This window comes from Crinia signifera, chromosome 8 (genome assembly GCF_055691185.1).
Source record: "Crinia signifera chromosome 8, ASM5569118v1, whole genome shotgun sequence".
NCBI lineage: Eukaryota > Metazoa > Chordata > Amphibia > Anura > Myobatrachidae > Crinia > Crinia signifera.
Window position 1 is genome coordinate 135,798,840 of NC_139224.1, and position 22,898 is coordinate 135,821,737.

The 22,898-nt window shown below is 43.3% G+C and overlaps 1 protein-coding gene across 3 annotated transcripts in view; it reads left to right on the top strand.

Annotated features, from left to right (window-relative positions):
- Positions 1–22,898, top strand: part of ABL2 (ABL proto-oncogene 2, non-receptor tyrosine kinase) — a 68,559-nt gene that overhangs the window by 39,661 nt on the left and 6,000 nt on the right. Inside the window, exons 1-9 of one of the 3 annotated variants that reach the window (XM_083157226.1) lie at positions 5,680–5,903; positions 10,422–10,592; positions 14,039–14,334; positions 19,087–19,359; positions 19,921–20,005; positions 20,094–20,271; positions 20,422–20,606; positions 21,605–21,757; positions 22,046–22,135. In XM_083157226.1, coding sequence (XP_083013352.1) covers positions 5,792–5,903; positions 10,422–10,592; positions 14,039–14,334; positions 19,087–19,359; positions 19,921–20,005; positions 20,094–20,271; positions 20,422–20,606; positions 21,605–21,757; positions 22,046–22,135 — 1,543 coding nt within the window. In that variant the 5' untranslated portion in view covers positions 5,680–5,791. Of the gene's footprint in view, positions 1–5,679; positions 5,904–10,421; positions 10,593–14,038; positions 14,335–19,086; positions 19,360–19,920; positions 20,006–20,093; positions 20,272–20,421; positions 20,607–21,604; positions 21,758–22,045; positions 22,136–22,898 lie in introns of those variants that run through there. The other 2 variants (XM_083157224.1, XM_083157225.1) reach the window with 2 other exon arrangements.

Below are 22,898 nucleotides of genomic sequence, written 5' to 3' on the forward strand. Positions count from 1 at the left end.
ATTCTACATTATAGAGTTCTAGAGAATGTATTTATCTTCATTGCGGTTCGGACTTCTATTGTGCCATGAACTTCAGCAAGCTACAAACAGCGGACATATTTATGCAGACAAAATCATCTGTGAATTTTATAGCACACTGTAATGCCGCACACGTGGGACTCTTAATTGTGATGTAAGCTGGCACTGCAGTTTACCACTTCAGTCCAACACTACCGCGGATTGCCAATAGGAGAGGCCTGTAATATATGTGGCAGCTGCTTGTTGTCCACTGAGAAAGAAAAATGTCATTCTTGGACCCCAATAAATCTGTCTTGTCTAGTAGTCCTATGATCATGGTAATAATGTTATAATATTTGTATGTAAATACAGTGGAGGGTCACATATAGAACTACCCAGCATGCATTTATTTTGCATCGGTTTTATGACTGTGTATCCTCTGTGTAACAGGTGGTCCATTTCTATGACACCGAAGAAGAACGCTTTGTTTAACCTCACATCTTGCCGTCCAAATGTTATGTAACTTTTTATAATCCTATAAACTGTTGGTGGTACAGAACGTACTGTGACACCGCAGTCGTGGGCCTGGGCAGATCAAGTGGTTAAAGCCTCAGGGCCCTATGCTCTGTGTCTGGCTTATAATGCTGGATGAGTGCTGCATTGTTTATTCATTGCCTATGGTAATGTCTGTGCAACTGTAATATGGGAGGGGAGATGACGTTGTTCTCCAATATGACGCAGACTCTGTCCAATGACCTTTTTCAACAAACCACTTTTCCCCCCGTTGAAAATACATTTTCTATGCAGAGAATTCACAAAGAAAATATTTTATTTGACTAAAATCCCACGTCCCCGATATGTTGCATGCATAGTTGGCAGCATTTTGCTGTCCTGTACAGAGCCACCGAGCGCACCATGGCAACCCTCAAAAAGCCTTGTTTAATCAGCATCATTAACATATTATTTTATTATTTAACCCTTTGAGTGCCAACATCTGTGAGACGCGCAAAATGTCCACTAAAAATGCCAGATCACTCACATTTGTTATATAAGTTCAAATTAAAAATATTGTGTAAAAAATGATTATATTTCCTATGTAAGGTCACCATTACAGGTCCTTATGATGAATAAAAAATATTTGCTTGCCAATTTTCAAACCAATTTTGCCAAATTCACTTGGCACTCAAAGGGTTAAGGCGGTCACACTTAAATAGTAAAAAAAAAAAAAAAAATTCCCACCCCTGTGTATGCTCTTGCGGATTCCGGTACCCCATTGGGTCTCCGCTGCCGCCAATATCGGCGTTAACAGGGATTGTATAATGTTTCTGAACCTTTTTGTTGTTTTTTTTTATAGTAAATCATGGTAAAGGCACCTTTAAAAAAAAAAGAGACAAAAGACCAGTTTAGGGCAAAATAAAAGTTAGGCGCCAGCAGTAAACTTTTCGGAAACCTAGTTCCTGTGGTTCGCTGTTAGAATAAGGTTATCAGTTTCCTTTTAGATGCCCATTAACCCTTTGTGCTGCTTAGTAGTTGACCCCCGGGGCTGCTTTGCAGCTTGAAGTTGAGTTGCCTCTCTCCAGACATGTTCCGCAACCTTTAGTGTCTGTAATGTTCCTTCCTCTTCTGATTAGAGCTTTGTTCTTTTGTTAAACACTAAGCAGAAATCAGTGCCTTAGGGAATATGGAGAATGTATAGCATGACACTAACAAAGCCAACGCACACATTGTAAATTTACTGTAACTACAGAATACTGTTGGAAATACATCCTCTCCGACTCCTAACAATTGTATTCTAGAACTTTTGAATCTTTAATAAATCATATGTTCTAGCTTTATATTTTCTTACTGACTTGTGCAAATGATGTAAACCATTGCAAAAACATAACCCATTCTATTAAAAATGGCACTGTTTCTCCATGCATTGCTAAGTGCATTACTGTGCATTGTTTTGGATGCTTTGGGTGGCATTCAGCATACGTTAACCCAGCGGAACAAATCCAAATCTCATTGTGAACATACTCTTGTAGTTAACAAGCCTCTACATACTGTATGTAATTAGCATGAACTTAATGACATTCTGTATGCAGCCCTGAAGGTTGCTCAGTTATAAGTGACTGAGCATCATGTATTGGGAGAAAATGGACGCGTGCACTAGCGTTCAATCTAGCACCCTCCATCTTTGAAAACCCATGCAGTTCCTGTTCCCTGCCTGGAGTGTCGCTGTCTGCTGTAGTGATTCTAGCACAGTCTGGTCTGTATATGAGCACTGATATGCAAACCAGACCTGTCCTAGAAACACCACAGCAGATAGACACCCCAGGCAAGAAACAGGAACTGCATGGGGTTTCAAAGATGGCGGGTGCTAGAATGAACACTAGTGCACCCAGATCTGTATGTCTTGCCCTATCCTCTCCAGTACAACCAAGCAACATGCCAAAGCATGACACCATATTCTCAAGAAAGTGACCCCCTATCTGTTATACTATATACATTAGCAGCATTTACACAGATGGTACCAGCTCCAGCAAAACAAATCTATGAACCAGGAAGGTGCTGGGTCCGCAGGTAAAGGCTCAGAGGGGTTCAGCATGATTTACCTAGTCAAAGTACCGAACACAATTAACCAACGGTCGACTATGGACACTTCAAAATGCTGACATTCACTATGCCGACATGATCAAAATGCCGCCAATTAAAGATGTCGACAGGTCAAAAAGTCTACACGGTTTTTTGGGGGGGTTGTCTGTGTTGCTTCAGACACACTATTATCTCTCTCTCTCTCTCTCTCTCTCTCTCTCTCTCTCTCTCTCTCTCTCTCTCTCTCTCTCTCTCTCTCTCAATATCTATATATCTATCTATATATATATATATATATATATATATAGGTGGATCTAAATATTAAACTTGCCACCATTGATTGTTTTTGTTTTGCTTTTTATTTTATTTTATTTTAATTATCTTCATTGAAACAAATAAAATTATACATGTTCATTAAACAAGCAAATGTACAAATATGAAAAAGCAAACAGAAGTACACAAAATGATGTAACAAACAACATAACACCAATATAGCAGAAACCATATGTATGACAATACCAGCACGGGCTAATAGTAAAAGACCATCCTCCCAATAAAGGATTAGGAACTAGACGAGTATAGTTTGATCGAATTATTAATATTATTATTGTTTTTTTTATTTAAAATCTTAATCATTGGTCTTCCAGGGCTAAAATACACATTTTCTAAACAGATTTTATTAACCAGTTAACCAATCCCGTCCCAGTACAAAGAGTGGGTGCCACCCAGGTGCAAGCCTGCAATTTGCCCTATTCAATGCTCATGGATTTTTTGACTGGGCGAAAACCATGTGGTTAGACTACTTTTGGTCAACAATTGGTTAGACGATATGAACGATATATCCCTCAAACTGCGGATCACAACCATCTCAGCCTGGGGTCATGACTCCATGTTGCTGACTACTAGTCTCTGTCAATGATCCAAGGAGTCTGAGAATACAGTCTGTTACCTCAGTCTCACATCATTTGCGCCTCCACAGAGCTGCCCTCTACTGAGGCGACGACCATTCTGCAGTGACTTGCTGGGGTCATTTAATCAATTTTATTGTCAATGAGGTCCCAGAGCAAAATTGTTGATGAACCCTGCTCTAGTGTGTATGGGGCTTAACTGTATAGTACATGCCTGTCTGTTTTTGTTCTTATTTATTTGGAAATGTTGCTTTGTATACTGAATGTAACCAATAACCACACAGGAAAATATTGTATACATTTACTATGTAATAAAGACAGTGACCCATTGGGCTAAGGTCATTAGGTCTACCCTATAAAGGTCAACCATTGAAGGTTGACACAAGCATAAGGTCGACAATGGGAAGGTCGCCAGTCAAAAAAGATCGACATGAGTTTAAAAAAAAAATTCAACCGACATGTGCCAACAGGGGGTATTTCATACCCTACCATCCAGTACGGTGTGGTGGGAGAATAAAATAGTGTGCCAATCACAGCGAGGCACTGTGCCCGAAGCATGGCGAGCTATGCGATACACTTAGACAGTGTCCATGTCAACTATCGGGACAAAAAAAGGGGGGGAAATGATGTCAACTTTTTGACTAAGGCCAGTCGACTTTCCAACCCATTTATGTAATAATCTAGTATTGCAGCAAGAAATGTATGTGTATATGTTGATTCTGCGCCGGGCACACTGCTGAGCAATCCCGGCCTGAGTGTTCCCAGCAACACAGTCTTGGAATGCAGGATCCCAGTAACATTATTGTAGCTACACAGCAGATTTGCGCAGCTAGCCCTGTCCTTTGTATAGGTCTGCAGGTACGCATATTGATCTCTTGTGGCTTTGTCTCAGCCAGCTGTTGCCACAGGTGTTTCCCAATGACAGCTGTGCTGAACAAGGCAGCGCAGGGGATAGAGCAGACACACATGCAGGTTTCCTGCTAGTGCCACACCAGCTGTTGTCTGCCTCTTAGCAGTGTGGGCTGCTTCTGCCTTTACTGGCAAATGTGAAAGTTCTGCAGAGCCTGTGGGAAGGGCGGACAGAGTGGCCGGAAGTCCTGGCTGTGCTTTCCCAGCATCTACCCTAACAAAAACCACTAGACAAATTCAAATGGGTGAGATTTAATAGGATGAGAGATTCAGAAAGTGAGAGATTTGGGAAGAAATCTCCAGCTTTTTTAAAGCGGCAATCATTTACACTGCAAAATCACACTGGTTTTGCAGTGTAAATGATTGCCGCTTTAAAAAAGCTGGAGATTTCTTCCCAAATCTCTCACGTTCTGAATCTCTCATCCTATTAAATCTCACCCTAGATTCCTGTTTCCAGCAGCCACGTCTCCAATAAAAGTAAATGAAAGGTGTTTGGATGGACTCGGGGGTGTGGCTCGTTAGGTCGACATGCATTGGGTTGAACACTGAAGGTCAACATGACTTGACATGACCACATCCCAGCATGCCACGCAACAGTCTTAGCATGGCCAAATAGCAAAGATGTAACAGGGCATGCTGGGATGTGTAGTTCAACAACAGCTGGAGGGCCGAAGGTTCCCCATCCCTGCCATAGTGGATGGTAGGGTGTGAAATACCGCCTGTCGGCACACGTTGGCTAAAAACACCCTGTGAAACTCATGTCGACCTTTTGACTGTTGACCTTGCCTTAGTTGACCTACAGTAATGCTTGTGTCGACCTTCCAACCCTGTTGACATTGGCCATGTCAAGCTATTTCTTGTGTCGACCTAAGCCATATTGACCTTCAGTGATTGACCCAATGCATGTCGACCTAATGACCGTATACCGGACTGTGCAAGGGAAGCTTGCAGCTACGGACTGCTCCTGCAATGCTGGACACTGGCAGTACCAATGTTAGCGTGCAGATGTCTCGTCTCCTCCTGCAGATTATTGCACCTCAGTGTATAGTGTAGATGTTGGCACCAAACTGCTGCCAACTGTGGTAATGTCCTTCAGGATGGTATGCCATGTGTGTACTGCTGTCACGCCTGACCTCCCACGTGTTCCCTTTCCCAGTTGTACATATGCGGGATTTAAGAAATGTTGAAGCCGTTTTTCCAAGGCAGTTCCCGTCTACGCTCCCTACAAGCACAACAACTGTTACTACAAGCCAGTGCGTGTAACCTGACTCCAGACTCCTGCATCTGCCTCCACCCCCCTCTCCCCTCCCAGCCCTTCACATTCCAGCGTGCTCATTCTTGTTAGTGGGCACAGACCGCATCTATGCCACACTGCTAGCTGCCCCTCAAGCCTGCTGGTCATGATACTTGGCCCAGTCCCGGGGTCTGCTGGCATCTTGCATGGAAAGGGACACATGATCGGCGGGAGATTGTGGGAGAAAGCCATCCGGCGAAATGTGTTCTATAACTCTGGTAAGCCTGGGCGCTTCTTCCTGTCGTGCTGCATATGGTGCAGGAGAACTGATCTTTTAAGGTTAAGATGTTTTTTGATATAGTGTAGAGCAGAGGTTCCCAAACTGTGTGCAACGGCACCCTGGGGTGCCTTGGGGGACTTTCAGGGGTGTTCTGGCTTGGTTTTCGATGACCAATTCAAATTATGTGTGACCGATGTAATAGGCAATTTGTGGACAGAGGTTCATCCTGTCTATTTGAGTGTGGTTTTTTTGTGTGCACCATTAGTCGCGCTTCGTACATGCTGTTTGATTACAAACAGTGGTCACAGTGAGGGTTTGAGTGCAGAATTAAGAGTAAGTGAGATGTATTGCGGGTGTCTAGTTGAACGCAGGTGTGTTGCGACTGAGTCTGCATATGCAGTTACAATGGTGATGGTCAATGGTGCTTTTTTTTTCAGATTAGCAACACCACCAGTGGGCGCCTCTGTACAATTCCCTGCGGCAATAGCATATTTTCTCAGAACCGTTGCAGTGGGATTTGCCTGCACCTCTGCATCAGGCCTCTGTTATGTTTGATATCCCTGCTGACCTCTGATTTGTAGCATCACTTCTGATTAGCAGATATAACTTGTATTCCTGCAATATCATCAGCACGGCTGCATCTGTAATTGGCACACGTTATGTGTTTTCTCTTTATGTTCTAATGATCTAAGAAAAAGTTCTGCTACATATTAAATCGTGTTGAAGTCTTTTAATTGCAAATGTATTTATTTATTAGCAGTTTCTTATATAGCGCACACATATTCCGCAGCTCTGTGCAGAGAATATTCGAACATTCACATCAGTCCCTGCCCCAGTGGAGCTTACAATCTATATTCCCTACCATATGTACACGCACACACAGACATTCTAGGGTTAATTTTTTGGGGGGAGCCAATTAACCTACGAGTATATATTTGGAAACCGGAGTACCCGGAGGAAACCCACGCAAATACGGGGATAATGTAAATAAATAACTATGCAAACTCCGCACAGTTAGGGCCATGGTGGGAATAGAACCCATGACCTCAGCGCTGTGAGGCAGTAATGCTGACCATTACACCAGCCGTGCTGCAAATAACTTATCCAGCTCTGCTAAGCCTTACGTGGAAAGTCTTGCACACCGGAAACGTACATCAGTTACAATGTGTCGGATAATATAATCGAGTTTCCCATATATACATGTGAGCAAAACCTAGTGCAGTCACCGCTCCTCCTGTTGAATAAGTATAAATCCGGACACAGATTAATTTTTTTTTTTCTTCTTACACGCATTAAAAGACGTATTACATATGATGGCACATGTAGTGGTCACATGGATTGCGTACATGAAGCATTGCCTTCTGCATCGGATTGCGTGAGAGCCCTCTGATTTGTTTAGACTATTTTGGTGGTCCTGAACGCCGGAGCGGTTCGCTTATGCACGGAATGGTCTGGCTGGTTGAAATGGTGTCGGCCCTGATTATTTTGGTAGATGACACACGTCTTGTCTATAATTAGAGCATGACATGGGTGATGTCACATTGAAAATACATTCTGTCTAGTGGTTGGGGCAGGAGCCTGGAAACCTGGGGTCCTGTTTTCTGGCTTTCAGTTCAGCTTATTTTTATCATGGTGTCGACCTCTCGGCTCCTCCAGCGTCTGTCTGGATGCTAAAAGCGGGCAGCAATGCTGTCACGCTGCTGGACCGGGTCTGTCTGTGGGGGGATTCCCTGAATTGCAGAGCTTTAAATCACTAGTGCTGGAGACTGCATGCAGGTCATGTCTGGGTTCTGCACAGGAGGGGTTATTTCTGGACTATGACAGAAAGAAGTCTATGGTAGCTTGGACTCTCATCCCAATCTTTCATTGTGCCCTAAAAACTCCCCTTTCCATTCATTGCCCCAAAACATCTAGGACCGAATTAGTTATGAATGAGGGGAGAATAGCATAACATTTGGTGATTGGGTTCATTCTCCTGCACCTTTCTAACCCCGTGCAATTCCTCTTTCCTGCCTGGGGTGTCACTCTTTGCTTTGTTGCTTCTGGCGTGCTTTGGTCTATACCTTAGCATTGGAATACAGACCATAGAGTGCTGGAAACACCACAGCAGAGAGGGACTCCTCAGGCAAGAAAGAGTAACTACTGTACATGGGTTTTGCAAGGTGCTAGAATGACACAATGGGGCAGATGTATTAAGCCTTAACAAGAGATACATGCAAGGGTGATAAGGAGAGATAAACGTCCAGCCAATCACCTGCTAACTGCCATGTTACAGGCTGTGTTTGAAAAATGTCAGTAAGAAACTGATTGGCTGGACGTTTATCTCTCCTTATCACCCTTGCATTTATCTCTTGTTAAGGCTTTAATACATCTGCCCCATTGTGATATACTAATACCCCTTTTACACCAAAATCCCTGGTCGGACCCTGGTCTTTTAACACAGGAGTTTCCAAGGTTGGACCCAGCTTCATACCCCATTTACACAGCACTGTGACCCAGGTCCGACCCAGGTCTGCGCTGTTTACACCGAACCTGGGTCAGCCCTGCTTTTCCCTATGGATGACATTAAAAATGTCCATTTTAGGACCGATAAACTGCCATCCAACCTTCCCTCAATGATTTAAAATAAAAATTAAACGACATGACTAGTTAGCATTGAAAAATGTTGGTTTGTTTATTTTGTAAAATATTTTTCAAAAAGTTTTATTAAGTGTTCAAGCACACATTGCGGTATAAAAGTGCAGCATCACCCATTCGGTCCCTGCAGCAGCAGACCGAATCTCCCATGTGCTCCCCCAGCCCCCCCCCCCTCCCCCCCCAAAAATAATATAAATAATACTGCATCCAATTATGATTTGTGTGCACTGCCCGTATCCTTCCTGGCTGCTGTCTTTTGCCACTGAAGCGCACTGTGGAAAGGCGTCCAGCACTTCTGGTATCCTTTCAGCACTACCTGGATGTCCCAACCTGGGTTGGGACCATTTACACCGCCCACGACCCAGGTCCAACCAGTGTTCAACCCTGGTCAGGACCTGGGTAGGAGACCAGTGTTACTGGACCTGGGTTGGCCCCTTTTACACCAAAGCCGACCTGGGTCCAACCTGGGTTATTCCTTGGTGTAAAAGGTGTATAACAGAATAGCAGGCACAGAACAGTATGTTTATTTACCAAGAGAGGAAGAGAAAAAGAAAACTCGGGTGGGGGCACCCTTATATTACAGTTCCTAGTAGGTGTTTATGATACTAAGTAAAATATCTAAAAAAAATTTAATAGGTATGCTTTGAAATATGTGTTCCTTATTTTTTGACTACAGTGACACAATTGTGTCTAATAGCGGTGCAAAAATATTTTAGGATGTGGGGCAGTATTTGCCACTTGGGAGAGGAGGGGGAGAGACAGGTTTCTCTTTCGTGATCAGTGATCCTCATTAAGCCTCTAATTTCACCATGGTCCTGGTATAAATATAGTGGGATTTAAATCATAGGATCATTGTTTGAGAACCTGTGATCTCACCTTTAAGGCAGGTATGACAAAAGATATAATTCCTACTCACTACCTATCCTATATACACACCTGTGCGGTTATACTCCAACCTCCCAATCTCCCCTTTTCCTTTATGTAAAACAGAACAGTATGTACCAGACACTGCCATCCATATTATCCGACGTAGAAGGCTGCCTCGTGAACCACTGCTTCTGCATCGTTTTGATTTATATACTCTATCATGTTATCATCTGTCGGTTCCCAACTCCAGTCCTCAGGGAACACTTAACAGTGCATGTTTTCCAGATCTCCTTGCTGGAGCACCGGTGTAGACATTATCAAAGATTTCCAGGTGATTCTATGAGGAGATCAGGAAAACATGTACTGTCTGGTTCTCTGTGGAATGGAATGGGTAAACGCTGCTGTATTGTACATTGTATACTGTATGAATTGCGAGAGATCAGTGTTCGCTCTTGCACGTGACTGTGTCTATGAACTAATAATGCGTGCAGCCAGGCTTATGCGCTGGTGTGCTGATCTTATGTGCAGCTTTTGTGGAAAGGGCAATATAATAACTAGTCTTTCAGAAATGTTTACCCTATGTACATGACGGGCCATGTTACCTTTTTAGACATTAATTAGTGACAATATTTTAGACATTAATTAGTGACAATATAACGGGTAGTAGCTGGTCTAGCATTCAGATGAGCATCTCTGGTCGCACTGTCATCAGATGACTATTCGTCATCATGAGTAAAGGCCTTCCATTGGAATACCTAACCTGCGGTCTGGAAGGCTCTAGAGGTGATCTCATTTCTGGAACTGCTGCTTCTTTGTTTTTCTTGCTATGCTACTCTGATAAATACTGTGACGGTAGTGAGTCAAGCACCTTACTCAAGGAGTGCTGTTTGCTTATGATTTGTTGCTACATCTCCTAATGGCTGGTTATGTAATATTACTGTATGTAAGTGGATACTTCAGTAAATCAATGGATTCTTTCTCGTGAACTCACCCACTTTTGTCTTTTTCCTAGAAGCTCTCCACCGGCCTTTTGGCAGCGACTCTGAACCTCAAGCTCTCAATGATGCCATCCGCTGGAGTTCCAAGGAGAACCTGCTGGGAGCCACAGAGAGTGACCCCAATCTCTTCCTCGCCCTCTATGACTTTGTGGCCAGTGGCGACAACACCCTGAGCATCACTAAAGGTGGGTTATTGTAGGCTAGAAAGGAGTTTTATTATCTCTCCTTCAATTGTACTTCCTGCAAGGGAAAATGGGTAGGGAACATTGACAAAAGGTCGACATAGAAAAGGTACCACGTAATGCTACCGCTGCCCTTGGCACATTTTTCCTTTCCCAATTGGAGTTCACATGGTTAGTTATTCATGAAAACGTTTATAGAAAAATGGCGGAAAAAAAACCTGTTGACCTTTGCACATTCCACTTTCGACATTTTGTAATGCGACAGCATTTGATATGTTGACCTTTCATGTTCCGACAAATGGTATGGCAACTTGCTGGTGTCAACCTTTTTACTAAGTGCATGTCGTCTTTTTGTTAATGTCAACCTAGACATTTCCAACCTGTCTTCCAGTTACCAGGGGAAATGATGCACAGAAAGTTTCAGGCTTACGGCACCCTGGGATTACACAGGAACACAATACACTGCACTTAACTAGAACCCGTAGTCCAGTCACAACCAGATTCTCCACCAGTATCACCAATCAGGACGAATAACCTAAATGAGCAGCTGCTAACATTACTCCTGGTTGCTGTGACTGTTACAGGCTAGTGACAAATGTCCTTCATAGCGTGCAACTGAGAGGATCTCCAGTACTGCATTTAGGAACCACAGTACCACCCCAATGTAGAAGATCCCTTCAATATAGCTTTAAGGTTGGCATTCTCATCATCCAGCTTTTCTCTGCCTGCACTGATAACCACCTCTCATAATACACAGATGAAATGAGCAAACACTAGCTGAGGAGGCGCTGGTGGCCAGTATACACTCACAGTACTGCATCCTGTGTGCGCACTGACCTTTGAATACTAAGTTCTTCAAATCCAGTAATGCTTCTCCATACACGCTACCGTGCACCTGGTCAATACCATGCCAGTGACCGACGGAACCCTGCATCGGCAAGTGCATACACACTTGCTGATGCAGGGGAGCAACGTACGGCAACATGGTAACGTTACAAATGACTTAGGTCAGCCTTGAAAAAGCCGACACAGGCGAAATGCGCATCGGCAGCTCGCTCTGTTTGTAACCGTTTAAATGTATTAATTGAAATGTATCTAAATGTGATTATGTGTCAATAACTCTGCTTCCAACACGCAGCGTGTAGCAGCGCTCACCGTAGCGTGTATCTCAGTCAGGAGAGCGGGGTGCACGCGAGACGCCGGAACACAGGCAGAACTCGGTGACCCTGTCTCTAACAGTGTGGGCTGCGGACGGCGCACCTCACTGAGAGCGCTCCGGCGCTTCTATATCTTAGATTGGAAGCGATATCAATACTGGGCGCATGTATTAATTACAAACGGCTCACCCAGTAATTGGTCACAACAACCCTCTAATAAAATGATATGTACTCACGCCTAAATAACCCTGACGCCTTGCAAATATTTGGATGGCAGCGAGAAACATCTAATGGCTTGAGTAATCTCAGAATATAACTGACATCCTGCAGAACGGACATTAAATGACTAATCAGGCATGAATGTATCAGAATGATGATTGCGTGTATAATACATACAACACAAACTGTGCAACTTGCTCTTATCAATCTACATGAATATATCTAAATAACTATTTCATGCATGAGCAGTTGCAATAACGGTATAAAATGGACAATCTACTGTGAACAATTCATTGCATGTACGATTTATAGCAATACATACAGTACAGACTGTGCAATTTACTCTAAGCCAATCTCTTAGATAACTGTGAATGCCTAAAATATCACAAATGTGGCTTTAACGCACATATTACAATACGTGACTGTATGTATATAACAGCAACAGATATGCACGGTGTATCTTATTGAATGCATGCTAGACACACGCCAGAATACATGCAAGGAGACGCGCAATAAGGAGCGCAGCTACTTATCAGGCTGACACAATAAGCACTGCTAATAAACGAATGCACCTATTCTATATGGATGTGACTATAAGATATCATAGATAGGATTTTAAGAGAGAAGTGGTACACTAGGCCGTACGGCAGGTCACCACCCTTCCTACTATCCGATATTTACCTGGTTCATGGGCACTTTTTGAGTACAATGTACACATGTAAAGAGTGGTAATCACCCTATGAAAAGGAAATACCAACCTCGTAATATACATTATATTTAAGTCCATTTAAGAGCCAAGGTCCAGCATATTTGCGATTCTAATAACGCACTGACAGGAATAACGCTATTCAAGCTGGTACCAATATAGCATACAATCCATGGTGGTAACAATACAGTGAAGGTGTCACCCTAATTTACTACTTAATATAGTAATAAAGACAAGACTATATTAGATGCAGAGTTGGGAATAAAAACCCATTTATTATTACGTTTCAATTTGCATTACGTACTATACTTACCTGAATCACCAAACAGGAATTATTACAGAAATATTCTATACTAAACGGACAACAGAGTTAAATTTTAATCTTTCTACTAATTTCTTTTTCTCTATACCTATTATTCTTCTTATTTTAACATTTTCGCCATTATAATCCCTGACACAGGGAAATATATTATCGGGTCAAACATTATTTAATAAATATTAAAAATTTAGAAATGACTATTTGAATAATGATGGCCTGTAAGTGATACTTATTACTATAAATTATTTAATAAAGATATACTGTAATTTTAGTCATACGTTGACATTGTGTGAATTAGGAGTGCGTCACAGTGAAACTGATTTGCTTTCTCTTTTCTATATGAACGTTACAAATGACCCTGCAGCAGGGGTGACCAGAATACATTGCTAACCACTGCGGGCACACGCTATAATGATCTTGGCCCAATAGGTTGTTTGAGGTAAAATCGTACTGACCTATCGGGCCAAGATCATTCTAGTACAGTGATGGATAACCTTGACACTCCAGCTGTTGTTGAACTACACATCCCAGCATGCCCGGCTACAGTTTTACTATTCAGCCATGCTAAAGGTGATGCAGGGCATGCTGGGATGTTTAGTTCAACAACAGCTGGAGTGTCAAGGTTAGCCATCACTGTTCTAGTGTGTACCTGGCCTAAACGCCGATGTAGACCGTAGTGTAAAAATAAAGCTGTCCAGCATTTGTTGGCTGCATTTGAAAGCAGCCAGTATTTACAATGCATTCAAAAAGTGTTTGCACCCCTTGCTTTGCAGCATGATTGGTTCCAGATACAGTTACTTGGATCTGTTTTGTTTTACTTTCAACTCAGTAGCAGGCCCTGCGTCTTTTAATAAGATTGTCATTTTTGGGTTTATTAAATCCTATTTATTTGGAAAAAAATAATTACAGAGATGTTTCTGGTTAAGAAGCAGAAAGTAAATGATGACGGTTTGCCCTGTATAAGTTGCTGCGCCCTGCGGGTGACTGAATAAATAAGAAAATCTTGAACATGCAGTAGTCTAACCATATCCTCTGCTTTATGTTGCAGGGGAGAAGCTACGGGTGCTGTGTTACAACCAGAATGGCGAATGGTGCGAGGTGCTGTCTAAGAACGGCCAGGGCTGGGTGCCCAGCAATTACATCACTCCCGTCAACAGCCTGGAGAAGCACTCGTGGTATCATGGTCCTGTGTCTCGCAGTGCGGCCGAGTATCTTCTCAGCAGCCTGATTAATGGCAGCTTCCTAGTGCGTGAGAGCGAGAGCAGCCCAGGCCAGCTATCCATCTCCCTGCGCTATGAGGGCCGCGTCTACCACTACCGCATCAACACTGCCTCTGATGGCAAGGTGAGGCATTGTCCTATATATTAAAGATGGTTGACATACCAGGTACTTAAAAGCCGCCCAGCAGCTGCTCATTCAGACCAGTTTTTGAAACTATCCGTATACTGTTCACAAAATTATTATTCTAAAGGTAAGATGCACTGTCCTTGATTGGCAGGTAGCGTCACATGGGATGGCATCATGTGATTTATATTAATACTAGTTAAAAGCTTCTGCAATGTACTTTCACTTTGAGCTGTGACAGTGATTAACCCGCAAACTCTCCCCCAGTCCACATTTTTTTCTCCTGCCTCCAATCTCTGTCTTCGCTGCTCCCTCTCTTCATATCCAGCAAGTTTGAAACAGATTATACCCCAAAAACCCGGGTCAGCGGCGGTGTAAATGGCCACGCCGCGTCTCTTTTCACGGGACTTCTACCCAGGTCCTGACCTGGGTAGAACACGGCTAGGACCTGGGTAGAGGGCGGTGTAAATGGGTACGCCGGGTCATCTGACACGGCTCCCGTTTACATAAATGGGGGACGTGAAACCTGCGGACCACATCGTCTGCCGGTTGAATGGGGGGGCACAGACAGCCTCTGCTGCTGTCTGCTGTATTCTGTAGACAGCAGCAGAGGAGATGAATGGATGCCTGTGTGTGGGCAGCCCAGCAGCTTATCTTGGTGCTGGGCTGCCCCCAGCACGGCGATCAACGGTCCCAGCGGGGATGACCGCGGATGATGACATATATCCAAGTGCCACCTCCATCTACACTGCGGGTAGGTACCGCAGTGTAAACTGGGTAAGTCCTGGATCCGATCCGGGTCGGATCCTGCATTTTTGCTGTAAAAGTGTAAGTGTCCCGGGAAAATTTACTTTCAATTTCTGTTACGACCTCTTTTAGCAATACAAAGAGGGGGGGGACGGAGACATAGACAAAGTCCTGGGACATAACAAGGGTATAATCGGGGGTAACTCTCAGGGTGCATCAGGAATGTCATGTAATAAAATGTTATGTTGTAACAGTCACGTTACCCCATTACAGTTCTTAGGTACAGATGATCTTAGTATACGGGAAGGAGGGAATGACAGAGGAAGAATTCCCGGAACTATGGAGAGGGCAGGCAGTGTGCATGGTGGGGAGGCCTGTAGAGAGTCTATTGAAGGGGAGAGGGGAAAGAGGAAGCTAGTAAAGAATTCAAATGGGTCCTGGGGTGAAACTAATCACAATATTAGAGCCATATCTAAAAATAAACATAAATTAAAATGCTTACTGGCTAATGCAAGAAGCTTAGTGAGTAAAATCGGGGAGCTTGAAACGGTGATCAGTAGGGATGACTATGACATCATTGGTATTACAGAAACATGGTGTAATGAGTCGCATGACTGGGCATTAAACATGGAGGGATATACACTCTACAGGAAAGACAGGGAAAATAGAAGGGGCGGGGGTGTGTGCCTATATGTAAATAATAACTTAACATCATGTGAGAAAAATATGAGCACAGACCTGGAAGACGACAACTCGGAGACAGTGTGGGCAGAGATAACCGACAATAATAAGAAACCAAAAAACAAATTTATAATAGGGGTATGCTATAGACCACCAAATATAAATGAAAGGGAAGAGTCTCTTCTTTTAAACCAAATCAAACAAGCATCAAATCAGGGTCAGGTATTAATTATGGGGGATTTTAATTTACCCGACATTGATTGGGAAAACGAAACAGGTAAATCAGCAAGAAGCAATGGGTTCTTAAGCTTACTTAAAGACCAGTTTATTACACAAACGGTAGAAACTCCAACTCGTGATGAGGCACTCTTGGACTTAGTATTAACAAATAACACAGACTTAGTTTCAAACACAAAAGTAATTGAACAATTAGGGAATAGTGATCACAATATGGTTTCACTGGAAATCAACTTCAGTAAATTACATCAAAAAGGATCTGCAAAAATACTAAACTTCAGAAAAGCGAACTTTGAATTATTCAGGGAAGCCCTAACAGGAATTGGGTGGGAAACGGTTATGGAGGGAAAAAATGCAGAGGAAATGTGGGATACTCTAAAAAAGGTGCTTGATTCACTAACTATTGAATACATTCCTAAAGTAACTAAAGGTAAATTCAACAAAAAAAAGCCACCATGGTTGGACATGTAAGTAAGTAAGTAAGTAAGGTCAGCTATCAACAATAAAACCAGAGCCTTTAAATTCTATAAAAATAACTTGAATGAGGAGGCATTCGCAAAATACAAAGAATCAAACAAAACTTGTAAAGGGGTAATCAAAGCAGCTAAAATATTATATGAAGAGTGCATAGCCACTGAAAGCAAAAACAACCCAAAGAAGTTTTTTAAATACATAAATAGTAAACGTTTAATTAAGGAAAACATAGACCCACTAACTGATACTAGTGGAAAAAGTGTTACTGAGGACAAGGGAAAAGCAAAACTGTTAAATGAGTTCTTCTCATCAGTATTTACTAAGGGAGAGCAGACTGTGGAACGAACATTTACCACAAACGGGACAAATAAGCCAGATCTCATTGTGGATTTCACGCCGAAAGAAATAATACTGAGGCTAAGCAAACTCAAAACAAATAAGTCACCAGGGCCAGATGGGATTCATCCGAGGGTATTAATGGAATTAAGGGATGAACTAGCTACCCCCCTACATTATATCTTTAGCAAGTCACTATCGTCAGGTATAGTACCAAAAGATTGGAGAATAGCAGAGGTAGTGCCAATATTCAAAAAAGGAAAAAAGGAAGATCCAGCTAATTACAGACCCGTTAGTTTAACATCTATTATGGGTAAACTATTTGAAGGATTTTTAAGGGATGGTATCCAGGAATATTTAGATCATCACCTTCTACTCAGTACTAACCAACATGGGTTCGTGAAAAATCGTTCATGCCAAACTAATCTACTAGGGTTCTATGAAGAAGTTAGCAAAAACCTCGATAATGGAAATGCTGTAGATGTGATTTTCCTAGATTTTGCTAAAGCATTTGATACTGTCCCACACAAGAGATTGATTAATAAAATGGAGAACCTAGGATTGGGTGAAAATATCTGCAGATGGGTAGGGAATTGGCTATGTAATAGAGAACAAAGAGTGGTTGTGAATGGTGCCGTATCAGATATGATACCGGTACTAAGTGGAGTGCCCCAGGGTTCGGTTTTGGGGCCCATTTTGTTTAACATTTTTATTAACGATATTGGGATAGGGTTACTCAGCAATGTATCCATCTTTGCGGACGATACAAAACTTAGCAAAGTCATCAAATCACCAGAAGATGTCACCATGCTTCAAAATGATCTTGCAATTCTAGATGAGTGGGCAAAAAAATGGAAGATGAGGTTCAATGTAGATAAATGTAAGGTTATGCACCTTGGGAGACACAACCAGTGTGCAAGTTACAACCTTAGCGGAGAGGAACTGGGTAATTCCATACTTGAAAAGGATCTAGGAGTCCAAATAGACAGCAATCTAGGATGTAGTGCCCATTGTAATGTAGCTACAAAAAAGGCCAACAAAATTCTGGCATGTATTAAGAGGGGAATGGAAACTAGGGACTCAAGGGTAATTATGCCACTATATAAAGCATTGGTGAGACCTCACCTAGAGTACGGAGTACAGTTCTGGGCCCCACACTATAAAAAGGACATCATAGAATTAGAAAAAGTCCAAAGGCGAGCAACAAAGCTTATTAGGGGAATGGAGAATTTAAGCTACGGGGAGAGCTTAAGCAATTTGGGACTATTTACATTAGAAAAGAGACGTTTAAGGGGGGACATGCTCAACATGTACAAGTATATCAAGGGCCAATATAAGGAACTGTCACACACCCTATTTTCTACTAGAAAGGAATCTAGGACGCGAGGGCATGAGTATAGATTAGAAGAAAAAAGATTTAATTCAGCTAGTAGAAAGAATTTCTTTACGGTCAGAACAGTCAAACTCTGGAACTCTCTTCCCAGAGAGGTGGTAACGGCTGGCTCATTAAATGCGTTCAAGGCAAAGTTGGACAAACATTTACTGGAGAAAAACATCCATGGGTACAAATAAGAAATATAATTTGTCTGTAAAATACCAGAACCAACCAAATCAGCAATGGATATCTATACCAGGTTGAACTAGATGGACGCAAGTCTTTTTTCAGCCTTACCTACTATGTAACTATGTAACTATGTAATTTGGTCCATCGAGTGGCCTCTAGTGGTCACTGTCTGTACTTCACCTCATAGTGTATATGTGTGTGTGTATGTTACAGAATGTACATCTTAACTTGCCCTAGACAAGGCATGTCAATACTATGGCCCTCCAGCTCTTGTGAAACTACAATTCCCATTATGCTTTGCCACAGTTTTGCTATTAGGGAATGCTAAAACTATGATGAGGGGTGTGTAGTTTCACAACAGCTGGAGGGCCACAGTTTGGACATGCCTGCCCTAGACCCACACAGTTTTCTGGCCTTTTAAGATTATGTGTACACAGACAGGCAATTTTATGACTAACATGTATACATTTGCTGCTATTGTGTGTGTGTGTGTGTGTGTGTGTGTGTGTGTGTGTGTGTGTGTTTATATTGTACTGTCTTCTCGGTCAGCACAGTGCTGCACCAAAACATAACCTTCCTCTGTCATCCATGATATCACCCAAGTTCATTGCTCACAGACTAACCTAACACAAGCTGTGCATTTGCCTGTGAGGAGATGACCTGTTGGTGCTGTTAGGAGCCGCAATAAAACTAAAATGTTTCCTGTCCTGCAGGTGTACGTCACAGCGGAGAGCCGATTCACCACACTGGCTGAGCTGGTTCACCATCACTCCACCGTGGCTGACGGCCTGGTCACCATCTTACACTACCCAGCACCCAAGTGCAACAAGCCCACCGTCTACGGAGTGTCCCCCATCCATGATAAGTGGGAGATGGAGCGCACAGACATCACCATGAAGCACAAATTGGGTGGGGGACAGTACGGTGAAGTTTATGTTGGAGTTTGGAAAAAATACAGTCTCACTGTAGCTGTGAAAACACTAAAGGTAACAAAGTTCTCTACCCTAACATACTGTAGTACGTTCTCTACCTGTTGGTCCTGCTTTACCTCATGACACAATATTTATTTCCCTGCAAGGATGTCTGACTGACTTTTTGTATGTTATAATCCTTTTTTGAATATTTTTCTATAAATTTCTTCTCCTGTGTAAATATTCTGCATAATTACTATATCTATTCCATTTACGTGTTAAAAACTATTACAAATCTATATAAAATCATTTTATTTTCCTTTTTCAAATCTTCATTCTAGCATCCTGCTCCTTGAATAATCCTTGCAGTTCCTCCTTCCTGCCTGGGGAGTCGCTCTCTGCTGTGGTGTTACTACAACAGTCTGGTTTGTATCCCAACATTGCGATAACAAACCAGATTGTTCTTGAAGTACCACAGCAGACCGAGACACTCCAGGCAGGAAGGAGTAACTACAAGGATTTTACAAGGAGCAGGGTGCTAGAATGAACACTATGACCAACTGTTTTTGATCCTTATTTGTGGAATATGAATGAGAAAAGATGAAAGCTAATGTATTTCGTGCCCATCCCTTACAGGAAGACACAATGGAGGTGGAGGAGTTTCTCAAGGAAGCCGCAGTGATGAAGGAGATCAAACATCCCAACCTGGTGCAGCTGCTAGGTGTGTACTGCACGGGATTACCATTCTGTCTGTAGGAAGCCTCCCACTGTCTGGGGTCCTCCTAACCTAACCTGTCATTGTTTGCCAGGTGTCTGCACACTGGAGCCCCCGTTCTACATTGTAACGGAATACATGCACTTTGGGAACCTGCTAGATTACCTGCGGGAGTGTAACCGGGAGGAGGTGACTGCTGTAGTCCTGCTTTACATGGCCACTCAGATCTCTTCCGCCATGGAGTATCTGGAGAGGAAAAACTTCATCCACCGGTGAGCTGCATGCACTATCTTTTTGAGGTACTGATCTTGCTCTGTTGTCAATGTTTGTAGGGTTCCGCTGTGTTCTGTGCCATCCATTGGGGCCAGTGCTGACCGTTTATATGGGGTACTATTGTAATATGTCGTGGCTTCTTCGTATAGGGATCTGGCTGCAAGGAACTGCCTGGTGGGCGAAAACCATGTTGTGAAAGTGGCTGATTTTGGGCTCTCTCGGCTGATGACTGGAGACACGTACACGGCTCATGCAGGTGCCAAGTTCCCCATCAAGTGGACAGCACCGGAAAGCCTGGCATACAACACATTCTCCATCAAATCAGATGTCTGGGGTAAGACATTGAGTTCTAATAGCCCAGACTAGAGCCTCACAGGCGTATCGTTGAACACGAGGTTTGCATTTGATTATCTGTGCTCATTAATACAACTTATATAACGTTCACACCTAGCTTCTGACACCAGGATATCGGGGGTTATTCTGATTCACTCGAAAAGGCACAATCGCTCTCTATAGGAAAAAACCATATGCACTGCAGGTGGGGCTGATGTAACATGTGCAGAGAGAGTTAGATTTGAGTGGGGGGGTGTACTTCAAACTGATATCTATATTACAGTGTAAAAATAAAGCAGCCAGTATTTACCCTGCACAGAAACAATAAAACACCCAAATCTAACTCTCTCTGCACATGTTACATCAGCCCCACCTGCAGTGCACATGGTGCTCTCCATTAGAGAGTGATTGTGCCTTCCAAGTGAACCAGAATAATCCCCGTTGTCAGGGCAACCCATAATTCTGACCAAGATGCCATCCACAAAATGTATTTATTTTAAATTGAAGCAGTTGTGTACGTAGCTAGTTGTGTACATTCCCAGTGGTTAGCTGTTTCTAGGCTGGCCATTCCTTGGCCTTTCTGTAGGTTCTGACCACCTTGCATTAGGAAATGTCACGCATTGGGGGTAATTCAGTTGTAGTTCCAGCAGCTATGTCTCCTGCGCACTTGCCAGAGCGATTCAACGCTTGCTCCTGTCAGGTGCTACCAGCTGCCAGCACAAGCATTTCAGCAAAATGGGATTGGTATGTTCCAACATTCATTATCTAGCGTCGACAAATGTCGACATGTTCTGAATCAGGACAAGCACAATGCTGACACCACCCAGTTTTCAACCGAAACGGAAAAAAAATTGGATTGGCATGTTAACTGCATCGACATGGTATCAACATTTTTACTGGTGACGTTGTGATTAATGACATAATGACCCCATACCCTTTTAACCCCATCAGGTTATACAATGCTTTTGAGCTAAATGATGTCTGTTCCTTCTTGTACAGCTTTTGGGGTGCTGCTGTGGGAGATCGCTACCTATGGCATGTCTCCATACCCCGGAATCGACCTGTCTCAGGTATATGACTTGCTGGAGAAGGGATATCGCATGGAACAGCCAGAGGGCTGCCCACCAAAGGTCTACGAACTGATGAGAGCTTGTGAGTAACAGCATTTTGATTTTGCAACAATCTAACAAACAATGGGGCAGACGTATTAAGCCTGGTATGGCGATAAAGTGGAAGGTGATAACGCACTAGCCAATCAACTCCTAACGGTCAGTTTTCAAACATGGCTGATTGGCTGCTGTGTTATCACCTTCTACTTTATCTACACCTGCCCCAATCTCTGATATGCATCAGCGTAATATAAGCAGCTGCATGTATTTGATAATATTGCCATGCATATTATACCCTCCTCTCATACCCGCTGCTTTATGCCCACTTCAGGCTGGCAGTGGAATCCATCCGACAGACCTTCTTTCGCAGAGACACACCAAGCCTTTGAGACCATGTTTCATGATTCTAATATAAATGAAGGTAAGTACCGTTACCATTATCAACTCCACTGTATGGATATTTTTCTGAGTCTGTTTTACTGCTCTAGTGCCAAGCCGCTGAGATCTGTTCTGACCACAAGCCTGGGTGACCAAATTGGATGAAGTCCCACAGATTGTGGGGGCTGTGGTCAGCTCTCTTCCTACTGACACAGGAATATAGCTGCTAGTTAGTTATGCTCTCTGGAGTATGGGGTGTTTAGTGTTCCCTCTAGAAATGAGGGCGGGCAGGGTGCCGCTGCACGGGGGCAGCGCAAGAGGGGCGGACCGGGCCCGCCGACGTCACAGTTGTGGGCGGTCCTGGGCAGCCAACGTCACGAAAGGGGGCGGGCCCGCCCCCGCTGACGTTACCGTGCTGCAGGGGAATCGCCGTCTAAGGCGGCGCTGCGCTTCCCCGTGCACACAGCCAGGGCAGGCACCAGGCTGTTTTAGTGGGGCGCTGCTAGCAGGGCAGGGCGCATTTTGCCCTGTAAAAATCGGGCAGGGCGCAGCGCCTCGCTAAAACAGCCTAGCGGGAACACTAGGTGTTTATTCTAATTGTCTTGTTTGCACTACTTTTGGATTGTCTACATTAGTGGTTCCCAACCCTGGTCCTCAAGTAACCCCAACAGTTCACGTTTTCCAGGTCTCCTCACAGAATCACAAGTGAAATAATTAGCTTCACCTGTGCATCTTTTAAAATGTGTCTTAATGAATAGTGCACCTGCCGGGTGACTTGGAAAATCCTGGACTGTTGCGGGTACTTG